The following is a 13,759-nucleotide window of genomic DNA, read 5'->3' as shown; positions in this document are numbered from 1 at the left end:
AATAAGAGCAATAATCAAAACTGTGACATTTCCACCACATAATATTTCCAAACAAGTTGAGACCTATCATCACTGAGAAACTACAAAATGTCTAGATACACCCTAAGCGCATACAACAGAGCAGAGCAGAGTGAACGAAAGAAAGACCAAGTCATTGCATTGAAAGTGGCCATCAAAACTGGCGGGTCCACTTTCCATGTGTCTGTATACTAACCCTTGGTGATTCTGATTAAGATAAACATATGTTATTTAAACAAAGAAAACCACAAAAAATAACACTCTGGATGGATGTAGCCATCTCTAGAATCGCCAAGCATCAGACTTCATATTTGGTGTCCACCCTTCGTACTTCTCAAGTTCCTTTCCCTTGTTGGATTTGCTGAAGAAGACTTGCTGCCAGCTGTAACGTTGCTTGCAGGCGTTTCTGGGGATCTGCATCTTCTGCTTGCACTCCAGAACTGTGCAGTTGTTGATTCCCTTGAGCACCTGTCTGAAACTCCCTTTGAGTCACCGCAGGCGCATTTGATCCCTGCTGCTGAGGCTGCAGTTGACCAAACTGAGATGCCAAAAGCTCAGAATGTACCTGGTTCTGTAAACCATATTGCGCTGGTGTCCTGTACAAGTTTTCAGAATGATTCACGGTGCTCGGCTCCCTAAAATCTTCCCCTATAGATGAAGCGGTACCACTCCCCGGATGCCTTGGTTGCCCAAGAAGGAATGATGCCAGTTGCGCGAGTTTTTCAGGTTGAAGCACTGCAATGGGCATGGATGAAGAAACTTGAGGCTTCGCTTCTATTGGGATACCTGAAATTCCAGTGGTGTAACTAGGTTCTTGCGCAACCCTTGGCATGACCGCATTACGTCCCTGAAAAGCAGGATCAACAGTGGTATTTGATGCTTGTGATGCTACATTACCAGCACCAGAATTTGAGTTCTGCAGATTTTGAGGTGACCAGTTTGGTACAAATGTTGGGATTTGCTGATGAAGCATATAATCATGCCTGTTCTCATTAGCATGAGCAGAGCCTGACAAAGATGCAGGTGAAGCTTCTGTAGACAAATTCCCCAGAAAAGATAAATTACTGACCCCAGATTTTCCCATATTTGGAAAAGGCGGTAATGGGGTAAAAGGTCCTGACGGTGTATCCCCATGGTAAGGCATGAAATTAGTATCTATTTTTTCATTTGGATGTTGAAGAGAAGACCTCAAATTGGAACCAGAAGGTTCTAACCTTAAAATAACACCAGAAATACTCAATTTCCCCGGGACCTTGAGTACTTTCTCCGAGAATTCTGAAGGGGGTACAAGAAACAAGGTGGTCCTTTCATCCAATTTAACCACTGCTGCTCGCTGTTTCTCCTCCAGATAATGCATGAATTCATTGTAGAATCCAATATCACCATCACTCCCTGGAACAAAGAACACCACCCAGGCACTAGCTGCTTGATGGTAATGCTTTGCAAGCATGTCTAAGCCTGTCCTTGCTGTGTAATCTAAGAATTCAGGCCTGCAGCATTAGAATGTATTTAAAAATTTCACTATCCAAGTTCTCATGTGCACGTGAATTCAGGTGTCAAAAGATACTGAATTTATTGTCTCCTGTTTCACAGACATGAAAAAGGTCTGATTTGTTTCTCATGGTAATTGAAAATAGCCAATTTTAGTTTACATAAAGTGAGTTCACAGACTAAAAGGATCTGTCATGATCGCAGGGTTCCATTCTCATAGGACGACTAACAGTAGGTACTCTAAAAATCAGAGAGAAGACATCTAAAAGACTGAAACAAATGATAAAAAAAACACTTTCATGAGAAGATTTAAAGGTTTAACTAATATCTTAGGTTTCATGTATGGTTAAAAGCAGGCAAGAGGGAATCAAATAATTAGTGTACCTCAAATCTGAAAGAGAAAATCCAATAACCGTCAGTAAATTATATAATCTATTTGGCACTAATCATGTCAACTACTCCAGAAATCTCACATTACCAAAGACGAGTTTATCACTTACAACATCATGTCCAGTACTTTTCCCACAGGAAAGCAGCGAGCCCGACAGATGGGAGTTCCTCCCTTTGCTATAGTCCCTTCCCATTTCCACTCTTCAGTCAAAGAAGACTGATGTGATTCGGGAGTTAATCTTTTCCACTCAACAGGGTTTGGGGGAGGCAAACCATAACCATCTGGGAAGCTATCATAAGATGCATTCCAGTGTTCACTCCTTTCTCCGTACGGTTGGGTTAAATTCATAGGGCGGTCATCAATTTGATTATACCCAAAAGGTTTAGACTCAAAATTTTTATCAGGGGCCTCGGGTTGAGGAAGATCATGGAACATCCTAGGGAAACCATGTTTTGCTTGGTCCGAACTGGAGAAATGATATTCTGGAAGCTCGTTCTCTGAAGGAAAAGAGCCAATTTTTAGTTTCTTAGCTCCATGAAAGAGCAAGGGCTCTTCTGGCAAGTCCCAAGAATCATCATAGAATGGACCTTTTTGAGGAAATTGCTGAGAAGAAAAATCCTGGAAATGATCACCTTGATCTCTTGTAGGACTACCACGGCGTTCATACATATTTTCTGGTAATCCTAGTTCACGCCCCGGTTCTTGGAACCTCCTCTGTTCAAATGCACCACCCATACCTTCCCATAAATTACCCTTCTGGCTTAAACTCATGACATCAAGATCCCGAGACTCCAGATTTGGCACAAAACGAGATCTCATGTCTGGATCTTCGGTGAAGCTCCCAAAATTTCTATCCTGTCGAAAGTTCTCAGATGATCCCATGCGTCCATATGACTTGAAATGTGGGGAAGGAGGGGAATTCATTGAGTTCCTTCCACTGTTGGATGAGCTAGATTCACTCTTTGCAAAGCATATGTGCACACGAGGATTACCAAATAATTTCCCCTGGAGAGTTTGTTTTGCCCTGCAGGCTGCCACTACATTTTTGAAGCGAACAAAGGCATAACTACGACCTGGAAATGCAGTAACCTTCACAATCTCACCAAATGGTGAAAAAGCCTTCCTTAAAGTCACTTCATCTACCTTCAGCAAAGATGGAAACCCTATCCATAAGACCTCACTTGGCGGTTCTGCATTTCTATCACTTATCTTGGATTTGTTGGGACAAAGTGGATCAGGACTAGAATGACGTTTTCTAGAATCCCTGTGTGAGAATGAAGATCCTCTTACTTCAGACCTTTCATCTCGGCGTTGCAAGTAACCTCCATCACGTGATGGTGTTGATGACTTATCCTGTGATGTAAAATCATATCAAGCATACAACAAATTATTTACTTTCATTGATGAAAAAAAAAAATTTTAAAATTTTTTCTCTCAATGTGATATAAGGTTTTGATTCACCAAGATTAAGGGGAGTCAAAGAAGATGAGCTTACTTGTAAATTAAAGGAAGAAGAGGTACAATGTTTTGATTACATGCACAATGGAGAAAGAATAGAAACACAATGTGTTATTGAACATTGTATTCTCAATTTTTTTTCTCTTTTTTTGAACAGATTGTATTCTCATTAAAAACTTTATGAATTGTCATTAAAGCAATCTTTCAAACATCTCAAAGATAACCAATTATATTGTTTACAGACACAAAAGGAGTTATCAGATCATTAGAAGAGGATGGAACAGAACCAAAGGACATACAGGTTAAAATTCTACAGTGAACTTACCTCACAAGAAGAAAACATTCTACTAAATTTTTTCTAATTTTGGGTCATTTTTTGTTGTTAGGAGAGGGTTGGGGCGGAAATCTGTGCAGTGAATGTAATAGGATATGACACAATTTCAATGGAAAGAAACCACGTCAAAACAGAAATCTAATATAAATCATGATAGATCTAGAAAGTTTATGCCAAATAATTGGAATGATTGGTAGTCCAAAACTCAAACACAAGGCATGTAGCATGACAAGCAAAGCTCAGTCTCAAACATTGCTGACAGTTGTATTAACAAACAGCATCCAGTAATAGGCACACAACTGGTCTTCAATCATAGCTCGCTTTCAGAGAGAAGGTGAATACTGCCTACACTTCAAAATTTTGGCATAGATGAGATACAATATAGCAAAGAGTGTTACAGGATTATCATGAATACAGCAGTAACACATGCATCTATGAGCAAGGAAGACAACTATTACCAATCAACTAACATGTTCAGATATAGTCCACTACACCCGAGGGAAAAGGCAAACAGGGACAAAATAGACAATATGGAATGAAATCACAAAAAATGATTTCATCACTTCCACAAGGAATTCAAGGCAATGATCTGCCATTCATCCTCCTTCCAAAGACCACAACCAAATTGCATTTGTTAAACATATTCCCCAAGCATTAAGGTTGAAAATTGAAATCACTCTTGTGCAACTGCTGGATTGATGATCCCATAACCATTCAAGAAAGACCAAAGGAAAAAGACAAAAAGAAAAAAGAGAGCATGTAGTACAGTTGCAGTTTTGCTTATTCTTACCATCAACAAAAAGTAAAACGAATTTCTTAAGGACAAGAAAATAAATCCTAGGTAAGTGTGACAGTGCATCTGCTTCTGTTTGAACCAGTGATTATGCAACCATGATACAAATTTGGTTAAATGTTTAATGGCAAGGTAAAAGCAAATGATTAAATACAAAAAGCATAAAGCAAAGTTGGAAGATGTAATACCTTGATAGACAAAAATGATGGAAACAAATAAGATTTCTTCTATAATAATAAGGCTTTAATAAATTGGGATGAGCAGAGTGTATTGGAACCTTTTTTGCTGAATAAACTTTGTCATCTCACAAAACAAACCTTTAAATAAAAAACTTTCGCTGTAAAATTACTCCCACAGGCTACAGCCACAATGACAGCACTAGAAAATTAATTATCCACATTAAACCATTCATTGAAGCAAATTCCCATGTACCCTGACTATGCTTCTATTATATCAGCCCCATCCACCACAAAAGTACCAATTCTGGTGCATGAATCCTAACAAGATCTAGATCTGATGCCCACAACTAGGGGTGCTTGCGATTCGGTTTTGAATGGTTTGGTTTACGGTTTGGAACCGCCTGCATATGCGCAGTTTGGGAAAAATTAAACCTGCAACCGCCTGCAGTGCGGGTTGCGGTTTGTGCGGATAGGGTTCGCAGATATGTTGGTGGTTTGCAGATTGGACCTTTTTTCTTTAAAAATTTATTTTTGGGCCTTTTTTTTTTCCATTTTGTAAATATTTATTTTGGGCCATTTTCTTTCCATTTTCTAAAATGCTCAACATTAATAATTAATGAATTAAAACTTATAAAATTAAAAATACAACTAAATCAATTTCTAATATAAGCAAATCATTCAAAATCTTAAACTTTTAAATAAAATCATAAACTAACACAAACACGGCTTTCAAAATCCTAAACTAAATCATCAAAATTATTCACTACCCAACAATATAATTAAAGCAAAATCATTCAAAATGATAAACTTACCCAAAAATAATTCTTCAATAACTTTTACATTCATCCGAAATGCAATAATAAAATAACAATAAATTGTTGTCAAACTTCATCCAATTCAAACCCATTAAATAAAATAAAAACATTTGCAAACTCGCAAACTCCATCTAAGATAGGATGAATGAAATCAACGGGCTAGGTTCTTTTTAAAAAAAAAAAAAAAAAGTCTAAGTGCGGGCGGGTTCTTGCGGGTGCGAGTAAAACCTATAATCCGCAATAATGTCATATTTCAAACCGCATCCGCCTGCATTGTGTCTGCGAAACCATTCATTTGTGTGCAGATCGGTTCGGATTGGGCAGGCTGGGCAGTTCAGATAACCCTATACCCAGCCCTACCCACAACCATCATAGGAGGTATATCTTCTTAGTTTTCATAGAAGAAAAAATCGCAAGCCCTTAATGATCAAAACACCAAGCCTTTAAAGAATACCAATATGATGCAGATTACAAAGACATTGCAACACATGGACTCAGAACTAGAATCAATGTCAATGTAGTTTATGAAAACCTTTGGACAGATTTAACAGACTCAACAAAACTCCAATGACGGTTGTAATGACAGATCTGGCATGCTTGAACTTCAACAATGTTGATGGGCTCAAAGAAATGACACTCATTAATCATCTCAGGGCATAGTTCTTGAATTATCTAAAAGCTGAATGTCTCTCTATCAACACAAACCTGTTATAATATGAACCTTAGTTCAGTACATAATATGTGTGATATCCCACATTGATAGAATATGAACCCTTAGCTCAGTATATAATGAAACAAGTAAATGTTTATACTTGATAGACCCACCTAATTTGAGTTGTTCGCCTTGTGGCTAGTATTTTGCTTGGGACATTACAGGAGTTCTAAGTTTATCAAACCATGTATCTTGTATTTCATTATTTTACACAAGATCTGATTCCAGAGTCCTTCAGTAGTGTGTGGGCGAGTCATTTTGATTATGACCAGTTGAAATATTTTCAAAATATTTAAATGTTGTTTTGAGTTTACGGGTTTTTTTCACTTTTTTGCTTCTTTTTGTTATTGCTTTTACGAAGTCTTGTTTCACATAGGAAAGATAGGACAAAGTTTTCATATCTTGATTGGATGGTTAAAATGCTACAAAATGAGATCAAAGGGTCAGATTTCAAACGGTCACTATGACAGTCGTAGAAGTAACTGTTTAGTGGCAGTTTATGACTGTTATTAATAGTTATTTTAATTCAAATTCAAAAGGTGAGACATGACTGTCATATGTAGATGATCAGGAATTCAAGAATGGGTAGAAAAAAATATTCAGGTTTCTCTTCCTGTTTTCACAAGGTTTTCTAAAGGCAATCTACTACTCTTTCTCTTCTTCTTCTGGGTTCTGTTTTCTGCAGAAACAGAATTCCAGAACCTGTTCTATTTTGTGCATCACCAAAGGTATTTTGGGTCAATTTTCGCCAAGTGCAAAGGGCAGATTGATAATCACTTTTGGCTGGGCTTCATTGTATCCTAGAGACGATTTGTGATTACCCGTTGCACTATTTGTGAGGGCAAATAACGTCTCAAGGACAGCGACATTTGTAACGCACCTGGAAGGGATATTTTCTATTATTCCTAATATTATCACCATACTTATTTCTCTAAGACCAGCATTTACCTTCTCTTCTTTCATTTTGAAGGTTATAAGATGCCACCTAAGAGAAGCAAAAGGAGTACTCATGAAACTAGCCACAAGGTCACACTAGCCAAGGGGATACCCCTGCCCCTATTCTTGCTCCAGTTGCACCAACTAGTACTCCAGCTGCACCAACTACGTCAGTGATGCCTAATGATCCAACTAACAGGCATAAACATAAGGCCAAGTATATTAACTGAAGAACTGATGGTCTCAACATGCAAGAGTCAAACACTAGTAGGTCACAAAAAACCCATAATCCAGGCCTTTCTGAGGTTGAAGTGTAGCAGGAAATTGCAGTTAACAAACTTTTCCTGGAATATTGCACATCTAAAATTCAACAATTGCTGAAACTGCCCAATAAATTGTACCGGTTTTGCTTGAACTGAGCTCACAATTAAAACTTGCACTGAGAATGGCTATAATTGCTTGACAGTTTAACAAGTATTCAAATAAGATAGCTGATACAAACAAACTACAAGAAATTTCACCATAATGGGATTGAATGATTAAGTTCTTTTTAATGTGGCATCAGACTTCAGTAATTATCTTCTGAAGTATGTTATTGTATTTATTTATTTATTTTGCACATCACAAATTATTACTCTGTAGCTGACAATTTGAAGAAACCCGTTACAGTACAAAGGCATTTTGGTTTGCCCAAGGTACTCTACTGCAGTGGGGATTTGTCTGTGCTGAATGCTTGATATGTGTTTTGGTGACTTGAGCATAGTTCACTGTTAAAATTTTATTAGAATGGATGTAGGAAATTAATAACGGAATTAACCATGAATAATGTCAAACTTGTTGAGTTGCTTGTCCTTAGAAGGTGTTTTAAGAAGTGCCATATTCAATTATTCTCATGTGAAGGTGGAAGATGATGCTTGAAGGACAAAATATCCTGCTTTCGAGCTGCCCTAGATAAGAACATTCTTTTTATCATTAAAGTGGTGCTGCAGAACAGATTTTTTTGTTTACAAATGGTATTACAGAAGATATTATATGTCAAGTGATATTTGACTCTGTTACTGCAGGTAGTTTTTTGGCAATTCATGAACGAAACAATTTAAATTGTGATCTCATGTTTAGGTCTCAAAACTGTGTTTCGGAGGCTATTTTTGCCTTAGGAGGCATTGCAGTGAAGGTACAAGCATTCAACAGAGTGGCCTATAAGTTATGTCTTGTAACCGTTGGAGATTATATGCTTGATTGGACCTGCGGTGGTCCCGAACTGATCCCATTGTTTTTATCTGTTGGGGTTTCGACATTAAAAGTTGCTGAGTATTATTGTTGCTTGCTAATTTAGATTTCTTAGATATATTATTGTGAGGTTGGTTATTTAAACTTGATTAACCGGAAAATAGACATCCAAACCATGCCTACATTCGAAAATTATTTCAAACTCAATTCATTTCCCTAGTGCTCATGAAGCTAATCCTTATTCTAGCTGAGTACATGTTTCAATTGATGATCCAAATACATTCATCAAATGAAGAATCCCAAGCTACCCAACTTCAAAAACAGAATTCAACACCTTGCTTTAGCAGCTCACACACACACATTAAAAGGCTGAGGATTTTATATGCACTGAAATTTTAGTGCTAGTGACCAAATTTTCATATGTAATACACGGTGCACCTAGGGCTGTGGCTATTCCATAACTAATGAAGCAATCTAACCCTAGCACATAAGTCAATATGATGTATTTGCTACACAAACCAGTATATAGGATTTGTTTTGCAGCTTTCACCCAAACACTCAAAAATATTGAATAATCACAGAATTCCACTTATCATCCAATGTAAGAATATATATTTGATCAGGCAGTTATATCACTTACCAAAAGACTATTCTGTAATTCTTGCTTCATATGAAGTCTGTAAATTCAGTAAATCATCTTCCAGTGAGAAGTTTTGAACACCCTAGATGATTAGATTTTACATGAAAACATGATAGTTCAATCCCTTACCCTAAGTTAACTGAATACTATGCTCTTGGGCCTCATCACCTAATGCCTGCCTGGTGTTTTGCATGTTTCAAATCGGTTATTTAAGGTGATTAACAGCACCCCCATGGAAAGACCAATAGCTTAAAATATCATTCCATTTTCCACAACTTAAAAATCAAATTAAATAGTAGTGGAAATATTATGCCCATTACTGAAAAAAGCTAACTTTTGACAAGATAAAAAACTGACTAAAACAGTCAACAACGAGGATAAATTTTTCATCACTAAACACAAGCATTTGCTCTAGGGAAGTGCATTTACAAACTACAAAATCTTACTAACATACCAAAAAATTGTAAATATAAAAGCCAAACTTATTACAATTAGTTTCTAGTTCTAAGATAAAAGGATTCAAATCGATACATGTACTTCAGACTGGATGTAGATCAAACAAATCATGTTAGTGTGAATTAAATTGGACATGGAAACCATCTAGTGATGGTCCTTTATGTCAGTCTCTGCAAATTGCTTACCCTTGGTGTACTCCATGAAGAACCACTTCTTAAGAGTTTATTTTGGGAAAGCATGATCAAATTCTAAAATTTGTTAAGTGATTATCCAAAGTAACTAAATTTCAGATATTTCAGAGGACAAATTACGTGTGGTGAGCTCCAAAACTTACTGGCAGAATCAATTTGCAATTATGTGTAAACTGGCAAGTGGGTGTTATTCACTGGTCCCAATATCTGTGATAATGCACACGCAGCAATTTTACCCATTCTCTTTATAGATTTTTAATTATTAGTTTTAAAAAGCATGTACCTTCTGATCTTAACATGTTCATCACACAATATCAAGCAATAAATTATTCAGCTTTGGCAGTTTGCGGCATGTCCTAATGCACATATTTGCTTTCAGAGACGAAAAAATTTCATTGTCTTGAGAATTGGCTTCATCACATTGAGCCCGTTTGAATGGATTGTTGCTTTGAAAAAATTAATTTGAATTGATGCGAGTGTGAGATTCCAGAATCCCTATACTTCAACATTACATGTCAAGTTTGATCAAATGTGGGTGAGAGTGCTGCAGAGCATACCAACAAGAGAAATGGCAAATCCAGAACTTCCCGTCACGATGGAGTAAAGTTTTTGGAAGCATTTTAAGCGTTTGTTTGGTTCAGTATGCTGCTGGGCAGATTTTATAGCATTACATAAGGTTTTTGTAATTAGGGAATAAAGATATTTTGATAATTTCAATAATTACTACAAAATACTCTGTTTTTAAATTTGAATCTTGCTCCTTACAGGAAGTAGGAGTCTTTTTTAAGCCTCTAAATACAGGTGCATTCTTATTGAATATGAGTTGATATTATGAAAAATTGATAATGTGTTTTGTATGAGTTTTGTTTAACCATTGAGAGGACATCTTATTCTCGGGTTATTAGCCCCCTTTTTCCGCCCCTAAACCCTAGTCTATCAAGTTCAACTCATCTCCAACCTTTTTTCCCAACTCTTCGGCTGATAAATTCACACTAAAACACCACAAATAGTTGCCTCCCAGAATAATCTTGCAACTAATTCTAAAAAAATTGTAACTAGAAACCTATGAATACTACACCCAAATTAGCCTTTCGAAAATCTTAGAAACCTTCTTCTCCCTCATAAAACCTAACTCTAGAAGCTTTCCATAAGAAAAACTCATTTCAATTGTAAGCGCCTTGGACAAAGTTTCTTAAATTAATCCTATACCACAAAATTGAGGTCCTAATTTATAATTTAATATAAAGATCCTTTTAAACATTAAACCTTGCTCAAGTTCCTATTCTCAAATTACTATTCACAGTCATAGAACAGACCCCTTCTTTCAGCCCCTCAACCCTAATCTATCAAGTTCAACTCATCTCCAATCCTCTGGCTGATAAATCCACACTAAAACACCACAAAATAGTTGCATCCCAGAAAAATCTTACAACTAATTCTGGAAAATTTGTAACCAGAAACTTCTGAAAACTAAACCCAAATTAGCCTCTTAGAAACCTTCTTATCCCTCATAAAACCTAACTCTAGAAGCTTTCCATACGCAAAACTCACCACAATTCCGATCGTAAGCAGCCTTGGACCAAGTTTATTAAATTTGTCCTGCACCACAAAATTGAGGTCCTAATTTACAATTTAATATAGTGATCCTTTGAAACATGAAACCTTGATCAACAGCTCCTTGAACTTTATGAAGAACAGAAAGGATTCAAGCTGAAAACATGTTCCTCTCTTAAATTTCTAGGACCAAGATAGATGACTTAAAATTTCCCTTCTATTAATGGGCGCAGTAAGCCTGACAGTTGAACCCCCAAGATGCAAATTCAATTTGAGTACTAAATATTGGAAATCGTCGTTTTAGTTGACTAAGAATCATCAAACGTAAAAGAAAGAGATGTTTATCCCTCAATTACAATGTCAATGCCATAGCTTATGCAAACAATCATCTCCTTATTTTATCGCTGGTGAACAAGATGATGGATGGCCCATTGCAATCACACATGATTTAAGGGTAACATTGTTAGTGCCATTAATTTTTATATTTAGCTTCAAAGACAAAAGAGGCCTCCTTTTTGTCGGCTGAGTACTCAATATAAAATGAAAGAACAACCTCTTCCATGGAATTGAATGTCTGCTCTTTACATATCTGATTACTTACAGGCTCCCTTCGGTTAATGGTGGTGGTGAGCATGAGAAAGCCCATTCTAAGGGAGGAACAGATTACAGATGACACTTTATTTGTCGGATCGTTAATTTCTTTAAACTGCAACTTTTTGTCCAAGATAGAAGAGACATCCTTTATACTAGCTGAATAAAAGGCGGTACATGCAATGGAAAGGGAAAGAAAGACCTATACTCCAAGTACAGTGCCTGCATCTCATTTGATTACTTATATTTTCCCTTCTTTTGATTGTGTTGGTAAGCATAACTGTGTTGTTGTTATGCTTATTTACGTACGTAAGACTTGATTCTCAAGTGTACAGTTGCTAATCATAGAATTTTGTGCGACATGGAAGTGACCCTCCAGCTGACTGAGTAAATGTAAGCCTGCAATGGAAATGGAAGAATGATGGACCTATTCACTAGATTAGGCTGTCAACTGCTTTAAATCTGATAGTTAATTTTATTTGTGAGTAGCTCATCTGTTGATTAAACAGCCATACTCAACAGCATGAAATGAGAGGTGGATTTTTTATTTAACGGTCTATGAATCTTCTCTCATAATAATTCGTTGTTGGACTTGGATTATATGTTTCTTTTCTCTGTTCTTCTTCATCATGTGTTAATTTGATCGGTTATTGCTTTCAAATAATGAATTAAATAACCGATGGAAAATATACACATACAAGAAATGACAGCTACATTGCATAGTAAAAAAAACAGCCAAAAGTGGGCAAAACTAACCGCCTTTGCAAACTCAATTTTAAGTGGATTCCCCGCGACAACAAAACCATTAAGTGCACTCACAGCTGCAAAAGCATCTTCTTCATTTTTAAAATTAATGAAGGCATAGCTACGACCTGGTTGGAAAGAGACACTCTCAAGTTCCCCAAATTTTAAGAAGTGACGGGTTACATTTTTTTCCTCTATGCTGTGAGACAGATTCCCAACCCAAAGGTGTCTTGACGGAGGAGCATTACTTCGCCCATGATGGCTCTTCTCTTCCATTCTTGGAGGGAAATCTCTACGAATTCTGTCCCTTCCTCCTCTGCTACTCTATCAAAGGTATCACAGAAACCAGTCATGATCAAACAAACAGTGTCATTAAATTCTCAGTATCACACACAAATAAACATAATACTCTACGATTAACAGATAAATGAGGGGAAAGGGTGCTTCAAACACAGGTCCCCACTGAAAAACGAATTTGGTATTCAGAACTAAAGGAAGCCTCCTCTATCTAGTCACTTTCAAGATCAAACAGAGATATGTATATAAAATTATCATTATACATGTTGTGCACATGTGTTTATACACCCAAATATTAAAAATAAATAAATAATGGGACATTGAAGCCCAAAGAAACCATTTTTATTTTGCAAATATTCAAGGCAATTAAATAACTGGCCCTATATGATTCTTTGAGACATGGAAAAGTTGAATAAAGATTTTTTAAAGTGTGTCGAGTTCAATCCAGCAATGATTCTCTATATGATTAATTATAGATTCGACGATGCCCCTAAAACCCTATCAGAAGATGAAATATGAACAGTTAACAGCATACAATTGGTAAAATTGCAAATTTGTAAAAAAAAAAAAAAAAAAGAAGAAGAACGAGTGAAGTGGAAAGAGAACTAACCATTGCCGTCTATAATTCAGCAGATCACCAAAATTCACACTTTTCAGAGAGAATCAAGATGAAGCTAACTATGATATATATAGAAAGATGAATGCAGAGAGCAGAATCGAAGAATCCCACAACTGGTTTCGGAAGAGCTAGAAGTGGATTGGATTAGGGTTGCGAGTTTGAGGGTTTGAGCAGCGAATTCGATTTAGGGTTAGGAATCGGGGTTTCGCTTTGTGAGGCGAGTGACCCAATATACTTATTCTTCAAATTTCTCTGTTGTATTAAATTTTTATTGAATAAAAAATAATCTATATATATAAAGGAATAAGTT

At 36.6% G+C, this 13,759-nt stretch overlaps 1 protein-coding gene across 3 annotated transcripts; it reads right to left on the bottom strand.

Moving 5' to 3' along the window:
• Positions 1 to 2: 2 nt before the first annotated feature.
• On the bottom strand, positions 3 to 13,759 carry LOC114299402 (flowering time control protein FPA). 3 transcript variants are annotated; one of them, XM_028244134.2, is made up of 4 exons: positions 13,441 to 13,759; positions 12,546 to 12,852; positions 2,010 to 3,253; positions 3 to 1,508 (listed from the first exon to the last, which is right to left on the bottom strand). In XM_028244134.2, the coding sequence occupies exons 2-4, from the start codon at positions 12,807 to 12,809 to the stop codon at positions 353 to 355; spliced, it is 2,664 nt and encodes an 887-aa protein (XP_028099935.2). In that variant the 5' UTR covers positions 12,810 to 12,852; positions 13,441 to 13,759; the 3' UTR covers positions 3 to 352. The 3 variants fall into 3 exon arrangements, with proteins under 3 accessions (XP_028099935.2, XP_028099928.2, XP_028099943.2); XM_028244127.2 differs by having other exon boundaries at positions 12,546 to 12,857; positions 13,441 to 13,717; XM_028244142.2 differs by lacking the exon at positions 12,546 to 12,852 and having other exon boundaries at positions 13,441 to 13,699.

This window comes from Camellia sinensis, chromosome 8 (genome assembly GCF_055761805.1).
Source record: "Camellia sinensis isolate YWXY chromosome 8, ASM5576180v1, whole genome shotgun sequence".
In the NCBI taxonomy this organism is placed as follows: Eukaryota; Viridiplantae; Streptophyta; class Magnoliopsida; order Ericales; family Theaceae; genus Camellia; species Camellia sinensis.
Note: the sequence above shows the minus strand (reverse complement) of the source record. Positions and strands in the feature narration are given on the sequence as shown.